Raw genomic sequence first — 21,754 nt, forward strand, 5'->3', positions numbered from 1 at the left:
GGAGCCCTGCAGGGGACGCTATAACCTGAAGGGTTTATGCGTTAACTTAAAAGTCTAAGATCACTGAAACGTGATCAACAACGTGCCTCAAACACTCCATTTAAAAACAGCACTCAGTGATGGGCCTTTTCTTTCCTCCCCAGATCAAGAGACTACGGCACCACCTATGAGAGACTGAATGACAAGGTGGGGGTGAAGACAGTCTTGAGCTACCTGTATGTGTGTCCTACGAACAAAAGGAAGGTGAGTTTGTCTTTCTCCTGTTTAACGTCATAAGGACAGACAAATGAAAAACAAATACCCCTCCAATTTTCTCACGCGTGGCCCTTTGAAGCCGGTTGTGAGTCTACCACCTGAGTCGTTACTGACATTACTGACAGCGTTAGTAATAGCATTTGAAGCCCGCGTTGGTAGCTGTGGGCGTGTTTCGAATGCGAAGGCCTGCTAAAGATCAGCTAAGGGCTAAAATGAATTATAACAATCCCTCCAACACATTGTTTGTTAGAGTCCAAAGCAAAACCCAACAGCTTTGTTGTCCTTGAGCCTGATAGCGCTGGACTCACAATGCCTGACTTTTCCTCTGGTCAGATGAAAGACCACAAGGCCAGAGGGTTTGCCAAACGCCCGTGGAGGGGGCGGCGGAGAGGTGAAACACTCCGAATAACATTTAAACCTGTTTGTAGTCCATAACGAGCTGGAAGGTTAATGAGTTGCTTTACAAACAGTGGCTCCCCACGCTGGCAAGCTGCCCTGTGTGATGAGATGATGCACTAGAGTCCTCCGTGTCCGTTCTGTTATCAAGCATTATACAACGGTTCCGATCTCTCGATCTGATTGGTTGAGAAGTGTTGTGGCCATGTTAATTTCAGCCAATAAAACTCATGCCACTGAAAGGTCTTGCAGTGCCTGACGTGGGCTGAACGGATGTGTTCTTTTTCTACTGTGCCCTTACGCTGCATATTAACAATGAGCTTATGCAAATAATTTAAGCACCGTAGATTTGGAGATGAATTTTGCATAGATACACGAGACAAATGAAACCAACCAGGACGCGCAGGTCGGGCCATCAGCCGTCAGTCAGGCCATAAGCCGGTTGGTTGTTTACCAACCCTGAGGACACGTTGATTCACAGAGACCTTCCGTGAAGTCTTGTGGTCACAGCTAGACAAAGCAAAGATGGCACGGTCCGCATATGACGCAGCTTTGCTCAGGTTTGCTGCAGATTAGGTGAGCCGACTCCCAGAGGTTTCCTCTCCCTCTCTGTCTCCATCACAGGGTTGACGTGGAGCCTGGAGCTCTAGTGAGAGCATTAGACCTTCAGTGGGAGTGTGGGCAGATGCCACTAACATGGCCTTCCTCCTCAGATGTCAGGTGACAGTGTAAGCCAACCACCTGAAGGCTTAAGAAGTCCAGGCTCTCTTAGATATACTTTCAACCTGAAAGCATGAGCAAGACTTTAAAACATTGAATTTTAACATTCATCTGTAGACTCAAGGTGTGGGTGAGGTGGAGTGAGTGTGTGGAAGATATGATGAAAAACCATGGAAGAAGTTCATCAGTAAAGTCTGAATGACAAGATGTCCACCTGCTGCTGATGAGACTAAAGGGGGAGCCTTCCTCCAGGTGAAGGATCTTAGGTGATATCACAGTGGACGCCTGAGCTTTGCTGACCGCCAACCTTGACAGATCTTCCTCTCCACTCTCATTAATTTGCTTCGCCTGTCAAGTATGGATCACCTTACTGGTTGGCTAGGGCCTTTCTGTTTCCGTGATCCTAGCAGACGAGGAATCGTCTGCAGGTTCGGTCTCCATTCCGGAACGCAACATAGCGTTAAACTTAACGTTCTTTAAGCTCTTTCACACGGTCTGGTTGGACGAGAGTGTTAATGTTGCACAAGTGCGGGACACCCCCACCTCCTTCTAAAGGCCTCGACACATGAACTGACCACCCAACCTGAACCTGCTGGAACTGGAGCTCCTGACACATAATCGTGGAGATCTTCCAGTCAGCTGGGGCTAAGTTTAGGCCTAACCTTTCAGACACAGTTCTAGCCATTTTAAAGACGGGCTTGACATTTCACCCACACATCCGGCCTCGGCCCTAGAATCTCAAGTGCTTTTCACCCACACTTTCAGCCAGTTTCCACTGTGCCTGACGAACATAAGAATACGTGCTGAAATCGCCATTTCCGCCACGCCTGGCTGTGCTTCATTCTGAGCATGTGTCCTCTCCGAGCCAGAGCCATTGATCTGGCCTGACGTGATTAATTCCAGACCAGGCTTTCCCTTTTTGTTTACTCCAAGCAGGTACGACCCGCGATTGCCATTCCGCTGCTCGGATCAGTATGGAGAGGATATAGATTAAGTTGTTTCAGCCTAGCGCCGCGAGCTGCTGCTGATAATGTCTAACGCTTATCCCTCGGGCCCCGCGATCGATGGTGTCGCACCGCTCGTGCTCCTTTAGCTCCTCCGCAAACGTCACGTGAGCGTGACCTAAAAGTGCCGGGGCCAGCTACCCACCCGCACGCCCCCCGGCCTCACACCGCCTCTGCACCGCCTCACGCCCGGCTCTGATTTGTGGTTTCGGGGTCGTACCCTCTGCCATGACCCTACGCTCCACATGTCAGAAAATTCAAATCATCTACTTCTGTAGAGGATCAATTTGGGACGTGAGATTCTGGCTCTGGTTGCGGCTGAAGTGGCCTGACGTGATTGGGGGCGACCTTAACGTCTACGGCAGCGTGCTTGTGCTACATAGTTAAACAGCAGGGGGCGCCGTGCTCTCCCGTCCACGCCTGGATCCAAACCAGTGCTGTTTTTTTTCTGTACACCTGCCATTTTACTGATTGTGGTACTGATTAGCTGTACAAATCCAAGGGGCTGAAACTCCAAGTGGAGCACAGGAAAAGACGCCACATTTTCTATGAAAGCACGCGAGCTCTGGGTCAGACCCAAATATCGTGCATGAAACTGCCTTCCTCATGGCATGGCTGACCCCCTCAAACAGCTTCCGGTATTCCCGCGCTCATTTAAGTGCAGCTCTGACGGGTTACTCTAGAACGCCAGGTGAAGTGTAATTTCCCCTTCATAACAAATGCTGTCTCTTAATAAAATGTTACGGAAAATAAGTAGACCTTAAAACCTGCAAATTGCATCTGACAAGCCCAAAGACGAGTCAAAATCGGGAGGGGCCTCCTTCCGTCTCCCCGAGACCGTAATGAATGGCAAAATTGGACGGCTCACAGCCTTCGCAAAATGCTGGCCGCGATTCGCCTGCCTGTTTATTGGCACTTAATGAAAAACAATTTATCTAAATCAGCGCCCGGGGGGATTCACAGTTAAAGCTCACGGGAAGAAGGGTGGGGTGTGTGTCAGTGACAAATGCGATGTGGTTTTTCCAATTCAAATCCAGTTGACGGAGGAAGAAAAGCGCGAGCTATGTGAGAGGGAGAACGAGAAAAGGGGAGAAAAAGAGAGAAAGGCTTCCTTTCTTCCAGAATGTGGCTCCTGTACTTTAATAATTATTAAAACTGTACGTCAGATTTACATTATGCTATTGAGTTGTAGAGACTGCATTTTACTTCAGTGCCCGCTGAAATAGTTTTGTTCTTGTTAGCCTGAATCATGTTGATTACTGTGGCAAGGAAAGCACTAATGATACATATATCTTAAAGCAAAAGGCAAGCAGCCCTATTGTGCAAGTAATGATCCATAATGGAGCTGTCGACTCCTTGGTTAAACTGCAGACAGTGCACTTCTGTTCTGTTACTTTTCTATTGTTTAATGTCAGTGCTGATTTTACACTCATCCTGCCTGCAGAGCTTATCTCTCTCTCTCTCTCCCTCTCTCTCTCTATCTTTCTGTCTCTCACTCCCTCACTCTCTTACTCTCTCTCACTCCTTCTCTCTCTCTCTCTCTCTCTCTCTCCCTCCCTCCCTCTCTCTCTATCTTTCTGTCTCTCACTCCCTCACTCTCTTACTCTCTCTCGCTCTTTCTCTCTCTCTCCGTCACTGTTTCTTTGTGTTTTCTGTCTCTCTCTGTCCCTCACTCTTTCTCTCTCACACACTCGTTCTCTCTCTCTCTCTCTCTCTCTCTCTCTCACCTCTGTGATTGCTTGTAGGCTTGGTGTACTCACACTATATGAAGGGTGAATACTCCAGATTGATGCCACCTGCTTGAGAAGATGTCAATTATCTCCTCTGCTTGCCCTCATCATGGCAGACATCTCCTTCCCTGTTGCATGCGCTCCCAGCCAGGGCACAATTAATTAAAACAGTCACTCCTCCCCTCATTATAAGCCGAGCACCTCCATCGGAGCGTTCAGGCCAGTTGCTCATTAGACTTGGTTCTTTGAGAAACTGCATTTCCTGCAACGGTCGTCATGGCGGCATCTCCCTTAATGAGCAAGCAGACACGTCTAACCTTTAAATATCACTGTGATCACAGTCAAACAGTGGATTAGAGGCGACCTGCTTCTCTTGTAATACAACCGTGTTGCGTGATCCCACCAGGAAGCCCCCAGGATTTGTGTTTTACTGTCACACCGGGCCAAGCTGCTCTCGACTTAGGTAAATGCACATGCCGTCTTCCACTGACCTAGGATCAGCCGGCCTATCCGGGGTCCTGTAACGGGCATTATAAGGCAAGGGCAATGCGCTGAACTCAAACCAGTTTTTCAGTTCTTAGTGCTGCCTATTTGATTAGGCTTATGGGAAGCTTTGAACTGCTGCAGTGCAGCACACAAGTGTGAGCCTTGTTAGAAACAACTTTCTTAGGAATGGAGCCGACAACCAGACTTTACACAGGGAGGTTCACTCAAGGTAAAAAAAAATACCAGTGAGCCAACATGCAAAGTGAGACAGCATACATAATTATATTTATTCATAATAAGTTGTGTGCGAGGAGCGATCACAGATCCTGGGAGCCCTCGAACCAGCAGGGGGCCCAGGTTCAGACTCCCTAATTGCCTTGAGCTCATAATTGTCACCAAATGTTAACCTCCACTCCCCGACGTGGTCTTACAGTATTATGGTCGTTATGTCTTCCCTCCTGCCTCCTCTTTATTTCCATTTACTCCGTCTTCGCCGCCCCCTCCCGCTAACTCCAACCGTCTCCGACCGATTTGCTTCTTCCTTCCGCCTTAGATAATGGTGCTGACGGACCCGGAGTTCGAAAGCAGCGTCCTCATCAGCTACGACGAGGGCGCCACCTTCCAGAAGTACCGGCTGGGCTTCTACGTTCTCAGCCTGCTCTTCCATCCCGAGAAGGAGGACTGGATCCTCGCCTACAGCCACGACCAGAAGGTGAGCTACTCCCGGGGATGCAGATTAAGATTGGGATTTAGATTAGGACTCTAGGTATTAGATTAGATATTCTTCACTCCTTGTAATTCTGAAGTGGCTAAATGGTTAATGTGGCTACCTTGGGTCAGTTAGCAATATGTAAATTAGATGTTGCTAATTGGTTGCCATGAGCTTTTATTCCTCATTAGTGCAGTTAGCTTCTTAGGGTTGCTAGTAACGGGCTTTAGCAACTTGTGTTGGCAACAGGCAACGTGTTACTCCCGAAAACTGACCGCACACCTAACCAGCAAAGATATCATATAGCGTACCTAAAATACTGTGTTGAGATGCTGTGGAAAGTGACAGGCTCTGTAAGTTCTTTGTTCGTGTGCCAAGAGTCTTGGTTTAGGGGGGGAAATAGTAATGTTTGCTGTCAGCATGTCTCTAAAGGTGCTGTTTTATGCTTTCAGAGTCAACTCTAAACATATCTTAAACATATCAGTAAGACAGCTGTAACCTGTACTCATAAACTGTGCCAAAGCGAACCCTGTGTCATTCACTTCACTGTTGACCAAACCTACAGGGATGACACCTTACCAAAGGAGACAGAGACAGCACAATAGATCTGTGCAAGAAAAAAAAAAATAATAATAATAATAAATAAATAAAGATCAAAGGCAGGGAGTGTATATGGGGAGAGAGGAGTGTGTGGGTGCGTGTTTGTGCACCTACAAGAGCATACCCGCACACTCCCCGTGTTTCATTGTGTGTGTGTGTGTGTGTGTGTGTGTGTGTGTGTGTGTGTGTGTGTGTGTGTGTGTGTGTGTGTGTGTGTGTTGTGTGTGTCCTCTACTCTCTCCCTCCTGCATCCATGAGGCCACATTTGCTGCTTTTGTATCCTCCGGTCACACCGCAGTCCTCCGCTGCCTCTCGTGGCTTTTCACGTCCAGTGGCGTGACTGCTTCCTCCGGGGCGACCTCTCCCGCCGGGGTGACCTCTCCCCTGCATAGGGCTCGTGCTCCCCCACACCCACCCCTCACACCCCCACCCGATCCCACCAGGCTCCACGTTAACAAGGGCCCGCATCCACGGGAGAAGGATGTAAAGCGCGTGAGGCGAGGAGAGCGCGGTTGCTAGGTTTCGGTGGTTGCTAGGTTTCGGAGGTTCCCGTGCTAATTGGGAGTAGTGCTCACATTTCAGCATCTCCAGGTGTTGACTGTTGCTGCTGGTGAAGACAGTGGAGAGAGTGAGGAGGTCCGTTCTCCAGCAGGCCAATACGAAGGCCAATCCTTACGTCCCTATCAGAAGAATGACTTAGTAAAAAGTGGTCACACTGGTATTTGTTTAGTAAAAGGTAGCGTGCGTAGCGACGTCACGTGGTATTTAACAGCGGCGGGTGTTGGGCAGACGTGTCCTGCTTTTGAGCAGGGGCCTGCAGCATGGAGAGGCAGAAAATGGATCCTACTGATTTAGCAATTTCAAAAACAGAAAGTAAACAACCTCTATTTTGCAAAGGCGGTAGAAGTTCAACATGTTTTTCCTTGTTCTATTAGTGGCGGTCCATGAAAACTTGGTGAGAAAAATCAGAAACTTAGGAGTGTGTGTGTGCGTGTGTGTGTGTGTGAGTGTGTGTGTGTGAGTGTGGTAGTGGGGCCACCAGTTTTGGTCAGTTTTAAGAAAGAAAACATACTGGCCAATAGCAAATGATAATCTTTCAGTTCTTTCCAGTACACATAACAAATTTCAGAGAGAAAGGGACAAATTGAAGACACAGTGTTGTTCATCATGTTATAACATGATATGTTTGTTGTTGTCTAAGACTGGGGACACTAGACTAGGATTTACACTGGGGATGTATGGACACAGGGTTTCAGGGACACTGATGGTACTTCACAGAGAGTGTTTGCCTTGCACTGACCAAGGTTATAATCGATTTGCACTTTGCAAGTACTTTATGTATTCAGTTTCAGATTTCTTTTTTGTATTTTGGCCTTTGTTTTATATTAAAAAGTGTTTTTTTTTTTCTTTTTTGAATCTATTTTTAGCATTTGAATAGTGTAACACTCAAATGTCGAGGACAGCTGTACATGGTAGACTCCTTTACCCTCATTCACTCCTTTACCCTCATTTACTTCAGTTTCCAACTTTTTGTTATGTTATCTATTTCACAAAGAGTTTGTCCATTAGCTGATCAAACTGGGCAGTGAATCAAGGAAGACTGAGGAAAACTGGTGTCCAAACAGCCCCTGCGGTGAACCTGAGCTGCATCCTTCCTCCAGCACTGGCGGCTGACATACACCTGCAGGAAAGGTTTGCGTGTTCCTCATTCACGGGTGTTTAGACAGAGTGAAGGGCGTTTATTTGCGTCGGTGGCTTCTTACAGAGACCCAGCTGGGCAGTGGTGGAAGAACGGCCAAATAAGAGGACACCGTTTAAAGTTCCTCTGGTTCTCCGGAGCACTTGGTGTCTTCTAAATGGCCGGTAATTGGAGAGGCCCGCGGGTGGAGTCTCATAAGAGCTCGCTAGGCTCAGCCGTGCTGTGTGAAGGGAGGTCCAGCTTGAGGTTGTAAGAGGCCTTGCGTGCCCATTTCAGGTATAGATCTTCTGACCGAAAGCCCCCAGGGAATCAGATGGACCTTCAGCACAAGGCCTTCACTGCAAGTGCCCCCCGTGAGTCACTCTTGTGTATTTAACCGAGTGCCCTACACTTGGCTCTCAGCCAAATTTACATATCTCCCAGCGTCGCCTCCAAAGAACGCAACCGCGGCCTTCGGAGTGGCTAGCGTAACGGATATGTTAATTTAACTTTCTCTGCATGGCAGGGCCTTCGTATACAGGCCCCAACCAGTGGGACGGCACTCGGGAGGCTGGACGTCCACGCGGCTTTGGCTCCGGGTTTATGTTTACGAGCTATTAGGATCTCGTAGGCAGCTGCTGCCGTTCGGCTCGATGAGAGCGACATAAGGGATAATGCGGCCCTCTCAACCGAGCCATTTCCCAAGGAGGACGACAGACGTGCCCATCTTTTGGGACGCCACGGAACAAGTTGCCTTATTAATCACATGACTTGTCTGCTTCTTCTGGGTCCCCTAAGCAGGATTGCCGCAACATGTATTAATAGAAACCCCCGTGTTGCAGGAAGTCAGGTGCTCGGTCCGATTTTTGTGTACGACATGTAGCAGGAAGCCCCTGCAGGACTGGCACGATGTGGCTTTGCCCGCCGGAAAAAGTCGACCTGTCATGTTTCACGTTGGCTCGACGCCGTTCCAGGACTTGTCGGCGGCACACACCCAGGGTGTCAGTAGCCTCCACCCGCCCCCCACGCGCTCCACCTGCCCCCCACACGCTCCACCGCCTCTCTGCGCTGCGCCTCCGCACCACTCCGCTTCCTGCTTTGTACCGTCAGGCGTAAACACAACATTCCGCGCTTTTCTTTTCTTATTCTTATTTGTCTACTTTTTTTGGACCTGCGCAGATGGGGGGGGGGGGGGGGGTTATAGCGGGCTATGCTAGCTACAGCAGCACGACTTCAGTGTGCAGCCACAGCGTTTCAGGGCTACATGAGCCGCAGAGCGTTGGGCGACAGGCGGGCTGACCTTTTTGGGCGAGATGGAACTGCACACGAGCGCTGACTCTGATTGATCATGCAGAAATAATAGCTGTTAATGGCGATGCCGAGGAAAAGCCAGCCGCTAATCAGAATTAAAACTTCCATTCGACCCTAGAGTGCACTGTAATTACACTGTTAGTGTGTTTAATGATTTCCCTACTGATTGACTGACACGGGTCTTAATAAGCATTTGGTAAAACCACATATCAGAAATTGGTAATATTAGTCACTGAGCAAAATGAAAGTGCACCACATCGAAATGTCTGCGAGCAAAATGCAAGGGAGGCTTCTTCCTGTTGCTCCTCGACGCACGCTGTGGAGGAGTTGGATAAAGGGTGGATGACGGGTGGAGGGAATGTGGGGCGCACACACACCCTGCTTGGGGGGGGGGGGGGGGGGGGGCACCTCGATCCCACACTAACTGCTCCCTTGGGAGAGAAAAAAAAATAAAGTTGCAAAAAGCCACTGAATATTGAAGGACAAATATCATTGCCATCAGAAAGAAAGTGTATGTATATATATATATATATATATATATATATATATATATATATATATATATATATATATATATATATATATATATATATATGTATTCTTTCGACATGAAAAGATTTTCAAAAATATTTTTTTTCCTGCCAAGGTGGGTCTGGAAACAGACGTACAGGTCCCGGCTCTGTCGGAGGGGAGGGTGATGCCTCTGACGAAGTTTAACAGATGGTGCATTGTGGTTAAAATGAGTACAAACTAATGGTGCCAGAAGACATGACAAAAAGAAGGAAAAGAAAGAACAAAACCTCAGCTGCGCTGAGACGAACCGTGTTCTCGAGGTGTGGCGTCCACACGTTAAGGAGCTCCGTGATTGTCGTGTCGAACTGCCGCATCGGCCGTCTTAACAAAATAACCTGCTTATTTGGTCGCCATCGCTATGGTACTATCCAGGTCACGTGTCGGCGAGACTGGCGGCGGTAGCGGCGACATGGCGCTAATACGACAGCTGCGCTAATACGACAGCTGCGCCTTTTCATGAAGTAATTACCTTGGATTTAGCACTGTGGCAGGCTTAAACGTACCTTCGTATTCATTCCAGTTCAACAAGCCTGTTGAGGATGTCTGTCCGTCTTCGGCGCGTGTGCAGCCTAACGCGAGGTGTTTTCCGCACTCGGCTGATCTGCTAGCGGGGTCACGAGCTGCCCTCTGTGCCCTTGTTAGACTCGCTCTTGTCTTTGGAGAGTGTTTAGAATTCTGATCTTCACCGGGGCCCTTTGATGTTTAATCTTAGTCCTGACCTTCTTTCTTTCTTTTTATTATTATTACTTAACCAGCGCTCAAAGGCAGGAGCTGTCACTTGGCCTTTGCCCTTCTGGACAATTGCTGTCAGGATGGTACGCATGTAGAGAGATAGAGAGAGAGAGAAAGAGAGAGGGGGGATAGAGAGAGAGGGGGAGAGAGAAATACAGGTAGACCAAGACATAGGGAGAGTATATGGTTAAAATGCACGCCACAGTTGCATTCTGTTTAGCTATTATACACACTTCAGACAAGCTTTTTTGTTAAGGTTATTCTCTTTTCTTTCATGTAGATCCAGAAAACGACTGCTTGCCTAATAAAAAAAATTATAAAAGCAACCGTTGCTGGGTTTCTCAAAATTATCAACAAAACAAACAAAAGTGGTAATATTAACATTAAATATTATTATTAAAGGTAATATTAGCACCCATTATGATTCGGAAATAGGGAGCCAGCAAGGGTATAGTGACTCTCACGTCTCATAACTCGCTTGGGTCGCTGTTCATCTTACGTGACGCACATGCTGTCACACTCCGTATGTGTAACAACTGCCACTTTTTTCTCTGGCTGTTAAGTACAAATTCGCTCTCGTTGCTCTGACTGTGTCTTCTTTCCCTGTAAGTGCAAAGATGACCTTTAGGTACGGTCTTGTGCTGTCCCAGGAATTCAGTGACGGACTTCACAGCTTTACTTCATCTGCCGTGACCTCTCTCACTCCCTGTCACACACACACACACCATCTCTGATTCTGTACCCCCAGTTTGACGTCTCATGTGCAGGGAGCACAGACAAATTTGACATTTACTTTCACAATCACGTGTTACCACTCTACACCCACAAAACACCCACCAATCTTTGCAGTCATGACTAAAAGAGGCCCAGACAGATTTCAGGCAGACATTTTGCCTCCGGACGATGGCAATCTAGACATGTCCTCATTTAATGTAATAGAACAGAGTCAGTAATAGCACATGTGACAACGACGGAGATGTCAACACACAAATCCGTTTGTAGTGATTTCAAATGATTCATTTGCCATTAACCTGGCTTTCAGGATATCAGACACAATAATGGCCAAACTTGCGCCAGTGTGTCTGAAAGACGACTGGTGTCCCGTGTTTTTCAAATGTGCTGCCGTTATTACTGCCAGACCATTTTTTGCTCTGTCTGTTGTTTAATACTGTACGTATCCCCTGTCCAGTCTGTCCTGACCGTTTGTGTAACCTTCTTTTTGTCCTTTCTCGCTCGGGTGATATTTCTCTGAATTATTGCATGTCTTCCCTGCAAGTGCCAATCTCATAATCTCTCGGAGACGGCGGGGACCGGCCTGTGAAACCCTCGCCTGGGGAGAATGTCAACTCGGTGGCTGGCTGAGTTGCAGTGTGGAGCCTTATTTTGATAAAGGCTGACAATAGTCAGAATTTTGAACAATCGTCCCAGGGTGCACTTACACAGCTGTGTGAAATGCAATCATTCAAATGCCAGCCGATATTCTCTCGGTCCACAGTTGGCCATGTTCCTGAATCGCAGTAATGACCCCGAGCTTCTTTGATGAGCTCTCTCATTGTTCACCACTGCACTACACATCTTGCCATAAATATCCAGTGCACCTTCCCGAGACCCCTACTGTCCAATCAGCGTGAAGGTAACGAACCCAGGGGCACAAAGGTGGTCACTAGCAGACCTGGGACAATGGAAGGTGCATTTGCATTCCAAACGCAAACAGTCGCGCATAAATCACACACGAATTGGACTCTCTTATTGGCCTTCCTTGTATGCTGCTATCGCTAAGGATGAGGGGTGTTGATTTCTCTCAGGCAGAACCCACTCTGTCTGAGCTGTATCGGTGGCAGACCTGTCCACCACACCTCCTCCTCACTTCCACTAATTGGAGTGCGAGATGAGAAGGGGTTAAGCGTAAAGAAATCTCATTGCACAAATGGTTGGGGAGGGTCAAAAGATTTACGGTTGGAACTCAGTGAGTTGAAACTCTCTTAGTTGTCATTTTAACGACCTCCTTCGTGATTTATCCCATCTTCTATGGCACTCCTTTAATTATAACTTCTTACTGACACAATTAACTGCACACACTGAATTATTTCTGCATAGTGATTCTACCTGCTGCATAATCTTAACCCTTTAGACTCCATGGGCCAACTGATGTATCTGAACTATCATTGCTAATCCTTGTAACTTTGTAGGTTTTAGAACTACTATATTAATGTATTTACTGAGCAGGTCATAGTAGTTGCTGAATTATATGCCTTAAGATTTTAAAACTAAATAATAATGCTAGAGTTTAACAGATTAAGCACCTCATCACTGAATGATATAATGATAACGTCGATGTACAGAATAGTTGTGTCAAATTCTTCAGCTTTTACTTTCCTTAATGTTGTGCCTTTTCTTCAGTGCTTACAAGGTTAGCAGAATTACCACTTCTGTTTTGACTAGTTTTCATGAATTGCTGCTTCAGTCAGATGGTGTAACTCCATTCCTTCAGTCAGATGGAGTAAATCCACTCCTTCAGTCAGATGGTGTAACTTGGCTGCTTTGATCAGCTGGTGTAACTTGGTTGACTTGTGGTGTGCTGAGCTGTGGCGTGCTTGAACCAGGACGTTCTGGTTCGAAGTAGCCAATGCGCTAAAGGTTATCAGAATGATGAGAATGGGCTCCATCTAATTTACAACAGCAGTAGGCAGTGACTGTCTGTGTGAACACACAATAAATTACTACATAAGATATTGCAGAGTATAGTACAGAGTACATTACAGTATAGGCAGATAGTATAGTACAAAGTACATTACTACAGTGTACAGAGTACATTATAGTATATGCAGTGTATAGTACAGAGTGCATTACAGTATAGGCAGAGAGAATAGTACAAAAGGTGTGGTGTCAAGAGTCCGTAGCCCTTATTAAAAGTAAATGGGAGAACCTGGAACAAACAAGTGGACATTCAGCCTTTATCACAGTTATAGAAGCAGCATATATTACCATTCATTAGCATTCACATACATCATAACATACTGGACTCACAAACTGAAAGTGTGAAATTAGAATATTTCACATATAGTGCAGACTAAACTTTCAACTGAGTTTTGTCAGTTGAGCGCCTGTAAATTTTACATTTTATATGGAGTTTACCAGATGTGCTAAAGTGATTAGCTGTCTACTCAGAAAGTGTCCTTAGCTAATACAAATGGGTCAGACTCCAAATATACGGAGGTACTGCCAGAAACAAGTGCTGAAATATAAACTGATGTATATAATACAGTGCAATACAGGACATGCTGTATAGTAATGGGAACCTTTGGGAAATTCTTTACAAGATGCACATTTTAAACAAATCATTTATAAAATCAGATTTGTTTCTTAACAAATAGCCAGGCTCGAGAGAGAGATCATCATCACATTATTTAGCTTGGATGGATTTTGGCACAAAGATAAAGAGATCCAAAACGGAGCTGCTTGAAGGGCACGGACGCCATTTTGCTATTGGAGTCAGACTGAACAGGTGTCACCACATCTGGATGAGTTTGCTCTCACTGTTGCCCAAAGGATTATGGGTATTAGCTGCCCAGAAAACTTTTTTGGAAGGTGGGCTGGCAAACAAAGTGTTCAGTTAAAACAAAATTAGAAAAAGCAATCATATGGATGTTCCATTCAAAGTTTTATAAAAAAAAGAATTTTGTGTATCCTCTAATATATTGAAAATGCAACTACCAACAGGAACTCGGTATCAAGTTTATCAGTGACATTTTTGTTAAGACATGGGATAATGGCTCATCTTTTGCGTAATGTGTAGCCCACGTCGACCATGTTCTCATCGGTGGTGAGGTTCTGACCACAGATCTGCTGTTGATGTGGTAATTCCACTCTCTACCCAGCTGTGACAATGACACATGTTAAAACTCCAGCAACGCAGTTCTTGCTGACACGCTCACATCTCTGCACCACCCACAGCCAAGCCACCGCCATGACACACTGTCAATGCTATATCCAGAGTGCTACACCACCCAAATAATATACAGTCAGCGGGGGTCTGCTAGTCAGAATTCCTCCACTCTAGAATGGGGAAAGACTCCATAAACGCAGATGGAACACATCTGTAAATACGTACATAAGTTTGTAAGATAGGTGAGCTTAATCACCTACATGTCACCAACAAATATCATCAAGGCATCAAGGTGAGAGCTTCTGATCAAATTAGTGATTAGTGGATGCTTCTACTCAAATTAATCTTCTTGGGGGTTTTCTGTTTTTCGGCCGTGATGGTGGAGTGTTTCTCCTCCCTCAGTTACCCCAAGGGGATCGTCGGGGGGAAAGCAGAGCGGCCTTGTGAAACCACCTTCGTGAATGCTTCACTCTCCATTCCCGATCTTAGCCAGCAAACATTGGTTGAGCTCATCTGCGCTAATGATGCAAATGTATGCTGCTAATTATTTCTCGTACAATCACGACAGCAGAAAAATGCCTCCCTTCCCTGCCCGGGATAACGCGACGTCACGGGGGACGTCGCTCACTACTAAACAGCCGCAGGAAATGTTTTAAAAGGAAAACAACGCGGCACTTTTGCGGCCCCCTTTTCACTGCACAGGCAGCGACAGCCATGTGCCACTGCCTGTGGGTGGGTGGGTTGCACACCACCTTCTATGCTGCGTCTACCGATGAGCCTTTAGCGGTGAGCTCACCAAGCGACATTAGCACGGCTAATTCGTTCCATGTCTGGTGGAAAGTGGCGGGATTTGCGGGATCAGCTGACGCTTTTCAGCCCTGGACTTTTTTTCTCCCCAGTTAGGCGGGGTGGTCCTGTCTATGGCGCGTCCTTAATCAACACGTGTGCTCTTTTAAGGGCTGGCGGGGCTGTCCCTGTTTGTCCCTCGGTGAGACCCTTACCTTGGACGTCTTAAACGTCTTGTCCAGGAGGGGTGTGGCTGCTCGTCCTCTGCCCTCGCTCTCTGGGTGCTCTTCAGCTCTCCACTAAACGAAGGGTCCATGCTAATGGAGAGTCTTGTCTGCTGGTAAGAAGTCGTGCTGAAGGAATCGTCATCGAATGCTTCTTTTGGAATTAGCGACTTATTTCCTCACAGAGCGCAGGTTGTGCATTTACCACAGTAACCCTGTCAGACGGGTATAGCGTGTGTGTGTGTGTGTGTGTGTGTGTGTGTGTGTGTGTGTGTGTGTGTGTGTGTGTGTGTTACATTTAAGTCAGAGCAGAGCTCTCTTCGCCATGCATGTCTCAGTCATTTCTCACCATTTCTCACTGGTTTCTTTAGCCATGCTTCCTGCCCAGAACCTCCTCATGTCAGCTCTCTCCTGCCTCCTGTCTCACACCCTTCAGGCAAGCCCAGCCACTCCAGAATGCTCCACACACTTCCCATATTCAACTGGGAACCTGTTCGCTTTTATGAATATTTATAAGCACTAATAGATGTGTGGAGACTCATTTGCTTGTGCTGTGTATACTCTTAGCATAGTAATGATGGAGTGATTCATGGAGGAATGCCACCAGACATGCCACTGTCATTAATTATTAAAATTCTTTAAATATTTGCAGTTTATTTATTCATTTATTTTTATAAATAATACAGTGGTGCTTTTAAGGAAAAATGTTAATCTACTAATGATAACTTTGTGCAAAATTCGTTTAAACTTTGCTTTTTTAAAATTATGCAAATTATACTTTTTTCTGTCTTATCTGGTATTGTGGGCATTTTGTTTTACTTGTGTACCAATGTCTGTATTTGAACAGAATATGGGTTACTGCCTTTTGCAAGAAATATTGCATTGATGTTGTCTGGCTGTGTGTAAAATTGTGAAGTAATTATTCAGCAGCAAAAAAACGACTTGTCTGCAACTTAAAATAGATGAGTGGTGAATCGTAATCAGTTAGCAAATTAAGGTGCCGCTCTATCTGAGAAAGTTATGATTAAGATTATGTGTAAAAGTCTGCCTCGATATGTTTTTCTTGAAATTGATAACTCCTAGAAAGCAGTTTATGTCCTGTGTATGAGTAAGTGAAAAACTACAGTATATTATTTTTACCAAGCTGTGTGAGGAGACTCAGTACTTTCAGAGACTGCAAATTATTAACATCTGTACCAATTTTCTGTGCCTAACACTGGGAAAAATAGTTAATAGTTTAAAAAAAGATTATAGTTAAACTCAACGTACAATCCCATGTTTAAGTGAGTCACCTTGGACCTTAAGGAACTAACCATGTTTCCGACAGTAAAGAAAGGAAACTTGAATTTTCCTGTTTTTGCAGCTCACACACTGCACGTGGTTCAACGTGATTTACAGCACTGTACATAAATGCATCAGGAATTTATGGCTAACTTAATTATATGGCATGAAACTGAATTATGGTAATGGGCAGAGACACTGAAAGAACTGTGCTTGGTGGCTCATTTTCATAATTATATAAACTGTTTCCTCTCCACTGTTTTCTTTTCTTTCTTCTCTCTCTCTCTCTCTCTCTCTCTCTCTCTCTCTCTCTCTCTCTCTCTCTCTCTCCCTCTCTCTCTCTCTCTGTTTATTTATTATAACTGCATTGTGGACTCCAAGTTGTATATAGCCCCATATTCATCCCTTCAGATGTGCACGGTACACATTTTTTAAACATAATTAAATGTATGTCCACATAACTTTCCTGAAGGTTGGATAAAATGCTCGTTTTGATTATTTGTTATAGTAAAGTCCTCCCACAGTGAGCTGAAGTAGCAAGAGGCACTGATATTTTTCCTACGCAACAAATGGCATGGCAGTGGACCCAGTGAGATCAACAAATAAACTACAACAGCATCATGGCTCTGTCCAGGGTTTGTTTATGTGCTTGGTTTTGTTTTTTAATTGCTCTGGGTTCGGTACAGCTTTTGCGGCATGGCTACTCCATGCTGCCGTGCCACAGTACTTTAACGTCCTTCTTAGTGGCCAATCATCTACTTGATCTACACAATCATCTACATGGACTACACAATCATCAACTTGATCTACACAATCATCTACATGATCTACATGATCATCTACAATATGATCTACACAATCATGTACATGATCTACACAATCATCTACTTGATCTACACAATCATCTACATGGACTACACAATCATCTACTTGATCTACACAATCATCAACTTGATCTACACAATCATCTACATGGACTACACAATCATCTACTTGATCTACACAATCATCAACTTGATCTACACAATCATGTACTTGATCTACACAATCATCTACATGGACTACACAATCATCTACTTGATCTACACAATCATCTACATGGACTACACAATCATCAACTTGATCTACACAATCATCTACATGATCTACACAATCATCTACTTGATCTACACAATCATCTACATGGACTACACAATCATCAACTTGATCTACACAATCATCTACATGATCTACACAATCATCAACTTGATCTACACAATCATCTACATTGACTACATGATCATCTACAATATGATCTACACAATCATCTACATGATCTACACAATCATCTACATGATCTACACAATCATGTACTTGATCTACACAATCGTGTACTTGATCTACACAATCATGTACTTGATCTACACAATCATCTACATGATCTACACAATCATCTACATGATCTACACAATCGTGTACTTGATCTACACAATCACCTACATGATCTACACAATCATGTACTTGATCTACACAATCATCTACTTGATCTACACAATCATGTACTTGATCTACATAATCATGTACTTGATCTACACAATCATCTACATGATCTACACAATCATGTACTTGATCTACACAATCATCTACATGGACTACACAATCATGTACTTGATCTACACAATCATCTACATGATCATCTTCACGATGACCATGGTCAAAGCCTGATCCGTACCTCAAGCACTCCGTATCTCAAGTATGGCTCTACTTGATACACCATGCTTAAAGTCTCACAGAAGACAAACCTCAAGACTATTCTCTGTCCTGGCTCCAAGATGGTGGACGATATGCCGCTGCGATAAGACTGCAGGGTCTTGTACAGCCATCAAACATTGACAGAAGACTCACCTGTTTGAGTACTTAAATGACCACTAATGCTGCGAATAGCACTGGTTGTACTTTACATTGTATAAACAAGTGTTATCGTACTTCTTTGTGTCAATTTTAGTTCCTGTTGTTAAAGTTTGAGTCTATGTTTATTTGCAATACTAGTTAATGTTCCTGTAGTTTAGTAGTAGTCTAGCTCAAGGGGATCTTGAATTCTGACCTATCTATGCTACTAACTAGCATTCTGTGGACAAATGGCAAAGCACTTCATATGTTGCTCTAGATAAGGGCATCTGTTAAATGCCATAAAGGTAAATGTAAATCTTACGCCATTCTCACCACAATAAACCAACACACGCTATGCTACATAGCTCACCGCCACATAAGTGGTAATCTCCCCTCTAACATGGTTAAGTGGGTTTCCACCAAAGTTTTGTTCTCTGAGCTCAAGGTTCATTAGGAAAAACCGCAGCTGCACCCAGGCAAAGTTGCATCTGTTAGCTTAGGCCTAAAAACCTAACTAAAAACCTATGTTCGTCTGGAACTAGTAGTATCAGAAGCAGTGGTAGAATAACCTTAACATTAATGGGCTTGCAGGAGCACCCATGGTGCAACACAGATCCTTGTAGCAGAGGTGAGAAAAAAACTATTCACAGCTCATTTGCCAATGCTGGCCACACACCAGTGTGTGTGTGTGTGTGTGTGTGTGTGTGTGGTTCTAAAGAGCTCACTGAATTCAAGCGGGCACTATAATAGGATGCTGCCTTTGCAACAAGTCAGTTAATGAAATTTTTCTTCCCTCCTAAATATTCAGCAATAAGCTATGAGTGGTATTATTGACCAGCAGAAGCATTTAGGAAGCACAGCAACTCAGCCTCGAAGTAGCCGACAACACGAAGTTCCAGAGCAGGGTCCCCGAGTGCCGAGGTGCATAGTGCGTAAAAGTTGCCAACGCTCTGCTGCCTCGGTGACTGCAGAGTTCCAAACCTCCTCTGGCATTGACATCAGCACAGAAACCATGTGCCAGGAGCTTCATGGCATGGGCTTCCATGGCCGAGCAGCTGCAAGCCTTACATCACCAAACACAATGCCAGGCGTCAGATTGAGTGGTGTAAAGCACACCGCCACTGGACTCTGGAGCAGGGGAAATGTGTTCTGTGGAGTGACAAATCACACTTCTCTTTCTGGCTGATGGACGACTCTGGGTTTCACGATTGCCAGGAGAATGTTATCTTCCTGACAGCGTTGGGCCAACTATAAAGTTTGGTGGAGGAGGGATAATGTTATGGGGTTGTTTTTCAGGGTTTGGCTTAAGCCCCTAAGTTCCAGTGAAGGGAAAATCTGACCGTTTCAGCATACTGAGAAATTTTGGACAATAGTACACTTCCAGATTTATGGAAACAGTTTGGGGGAGGTCCTTTTCTGCCCCAGCATGACTGTGTCCCAGTGCACAAACCAAGATCCATAGAAGCATGATTAGATGAGTACGTTGTGTAAGACCTGGCCCACAAACCTGACCTCCACCCCATCAAACACCTTTTGAATGAACTAGAATGCACACTGCGAGTCAGGCCCTCTTGTGCAACATCATAGTCTGACCTCTCAGATTATTTTCTGGATGAATGGGCAAATATTCCACGACAGGGGGGATGTCATAAAAGCTCCTGTAGGCATAATGTGTACATGTCCCAATACCTTTGTCCATATAGTGTGTGTGTGTGTGTGTGTGTGTGTAAATATGCATATGTATGATACATCAATATCCTATATCTTATTCACACATTCACATGTACAGCACAACTGGATTTTGTCTCATTCTTCAGTGGGGTTTAATCAGGGCCTTGGCTGGGCCATTCATGGACATGTGCCTTATCAGTATGATTCAGGTTATTGTCATGATGAATGGTGAATTGTCAACTTTTTCTTTGTGTTTTTGGGTTTGGAGAGACACACCAGTTCTGAAGATGGCTGTCCTCCATTAGAATACATTAACGCTGTCCATGTTTTATTGAAAATCTGACCAAGCAGGCTAGGGTAGATATAGGACTATACAGTATACTTCTCTGTAACTATAGGTCTGTATGCTATGCATCTCTGTAACTATAGCACTGTAGGGTATGCATCTCTGTAACTAGGACTGTAGGGTATGCTTCTCTGTAACTACAGGACTGTAAGGTATACTTCTCTGTGTTTATAGGACTGTAAGTTATACTTCTCTGTAACTATAGGACTGTAGGGTATACTTCTCTGTAACTATAGGACTATACGGTATACTTCTCTGTAACTATAGGACTGTATGGTATACATCTCTGTAACTATAGGACTATAGGATAAGCTTCTCTGTAACTATAGGACTGTAGGGTATTATTCTCTGTTAATGTAGGACTGTAGGGTATGCTTCTCTGTAACTATTGGACTGTATGGTATTCTCTGTAACTATAGGACTGTAGGGTATTCTCTGTAACTATAGGACTGTATGGTATGTTTCTCTGTAATTATAGCACTGTAGGGTATACCTCTCTGTAACTATAGGACTGTAGGGCATTCTTCTCTGCAACTATAGGACTGTATGGTATACATCTCTGTAATGACAGGACTGCAGGGTATGCTTCTTTGTAATTATAGGCCTGTAGGGTATACTTTTCAGTAATTATAGGACTATTGTGACGGGCAGGGTGAGCGAAACAAAATGGAAGCAATCATGCAAAGTCTCAGGGAAAAAGGATGGTTTAATATAGAAAGTGCGCAAACCAAATACTCGTGACATGATCCGAAATAAGGATATAATGACCAGCGGTCAACTGGTACAAAGACAAGACATATATTGACAAACAAACGACCCTCAGGTGGTAAGGATCGCAGGCTCCGCCCACCAGTAGCGAACCGTGACCTTTAAACCTGGGCCCGCTACCCCCCCCCCCTCCCCCCCGAAATTTTTTTTTCCCTTTCTTAATAAACTAAATAAAGAAAAACTGAGACGACAGTACAGCTTTAAAAACGCAATAAACAATAATATCTGTACTAGATAACATCTTAAGCAAAATAAGTTTCCAAACAAAATAAGGTTCACAGCTCCGTGGTTCTCGGAAGCGGAATATGTAAACAACGCGCACGAGGACGTCAAAGGGATGAATCGAAACTAGCTAGCGATGGTGCTAACGACAGCTAGCGTCGCCACAGCGGGCGGAAATTATCATACAGTTAAGCCCGCCCACTAAGAGAGAAGATATGATTGGTCAATTTTGCTGTCATTTGAAACTGGTATTGCGCTGAATTATAACTGCCAGGCCCTCTGTAAACGAACAGCGGGCATCACAGTCCTGATAGGGGGAGACACAGGCTCACAGGCTTCCACTTAACCCCTCACCTTCCAACACAGATTGAATAGACACGGGTGAATATTTTATTTGCTTATATTTTTGTAATTGTTTAGATGTCGAATGTCAAACTGTAAGTAGATAAAATAAAATTGGATAATTATATATATAATGCTTTAAGAATATTTTAGGCCCTCTGAGAG

At 44.8% G+C, this 21,754-nt stretch overlaps 1 protein-coding gene across 4 annotated transcripts in view; it reads left to right on the forward strand.

The window, feature by feature from the left end:
* sorcs3a (sortilin related VPS10 domain containing receptor 3a) overlaps nucleotides 1-21,754 on the forward strand; it is a 174,135-nt gene that overhangs the window by 97,062 nt on the left and 55,319 nt on the right. For all 4 annotated transcript variants that reach the window (XM_076982914.1, XM_076982916.1, XM_076982915.1 and 1 more), the window contains 2 exons: nucleotides 144-243; nucleotides 5,145-5,303. In XM_076982914.1, the coding sequence (XP_076839029.1) occupies nucleotides 144-243; nucleotides 5,145-5,303 (259 nt within the window). The remainder of the gene's footprint in view (nucleotides 1-143; nucleotides 244-5,144; nucleotides 5,304-21,754) is intronic.

This window comes from Brachyhypopomus gauderio, chromosome 20 (genome assembly GCF_052324685.1).
Source record: "Brachyhypopomus gauderio isolate BG-103 chromosome 20, BGAUD_0.2, whole genome shotgun sequence".
Lineage (NCBI taxonomy): Eukaryota > Metazoa > Chordata > Actinopteri > Gymnotiformes > Hypopomidae > Brachyhypopomus > Brachyhypopomus gauderio.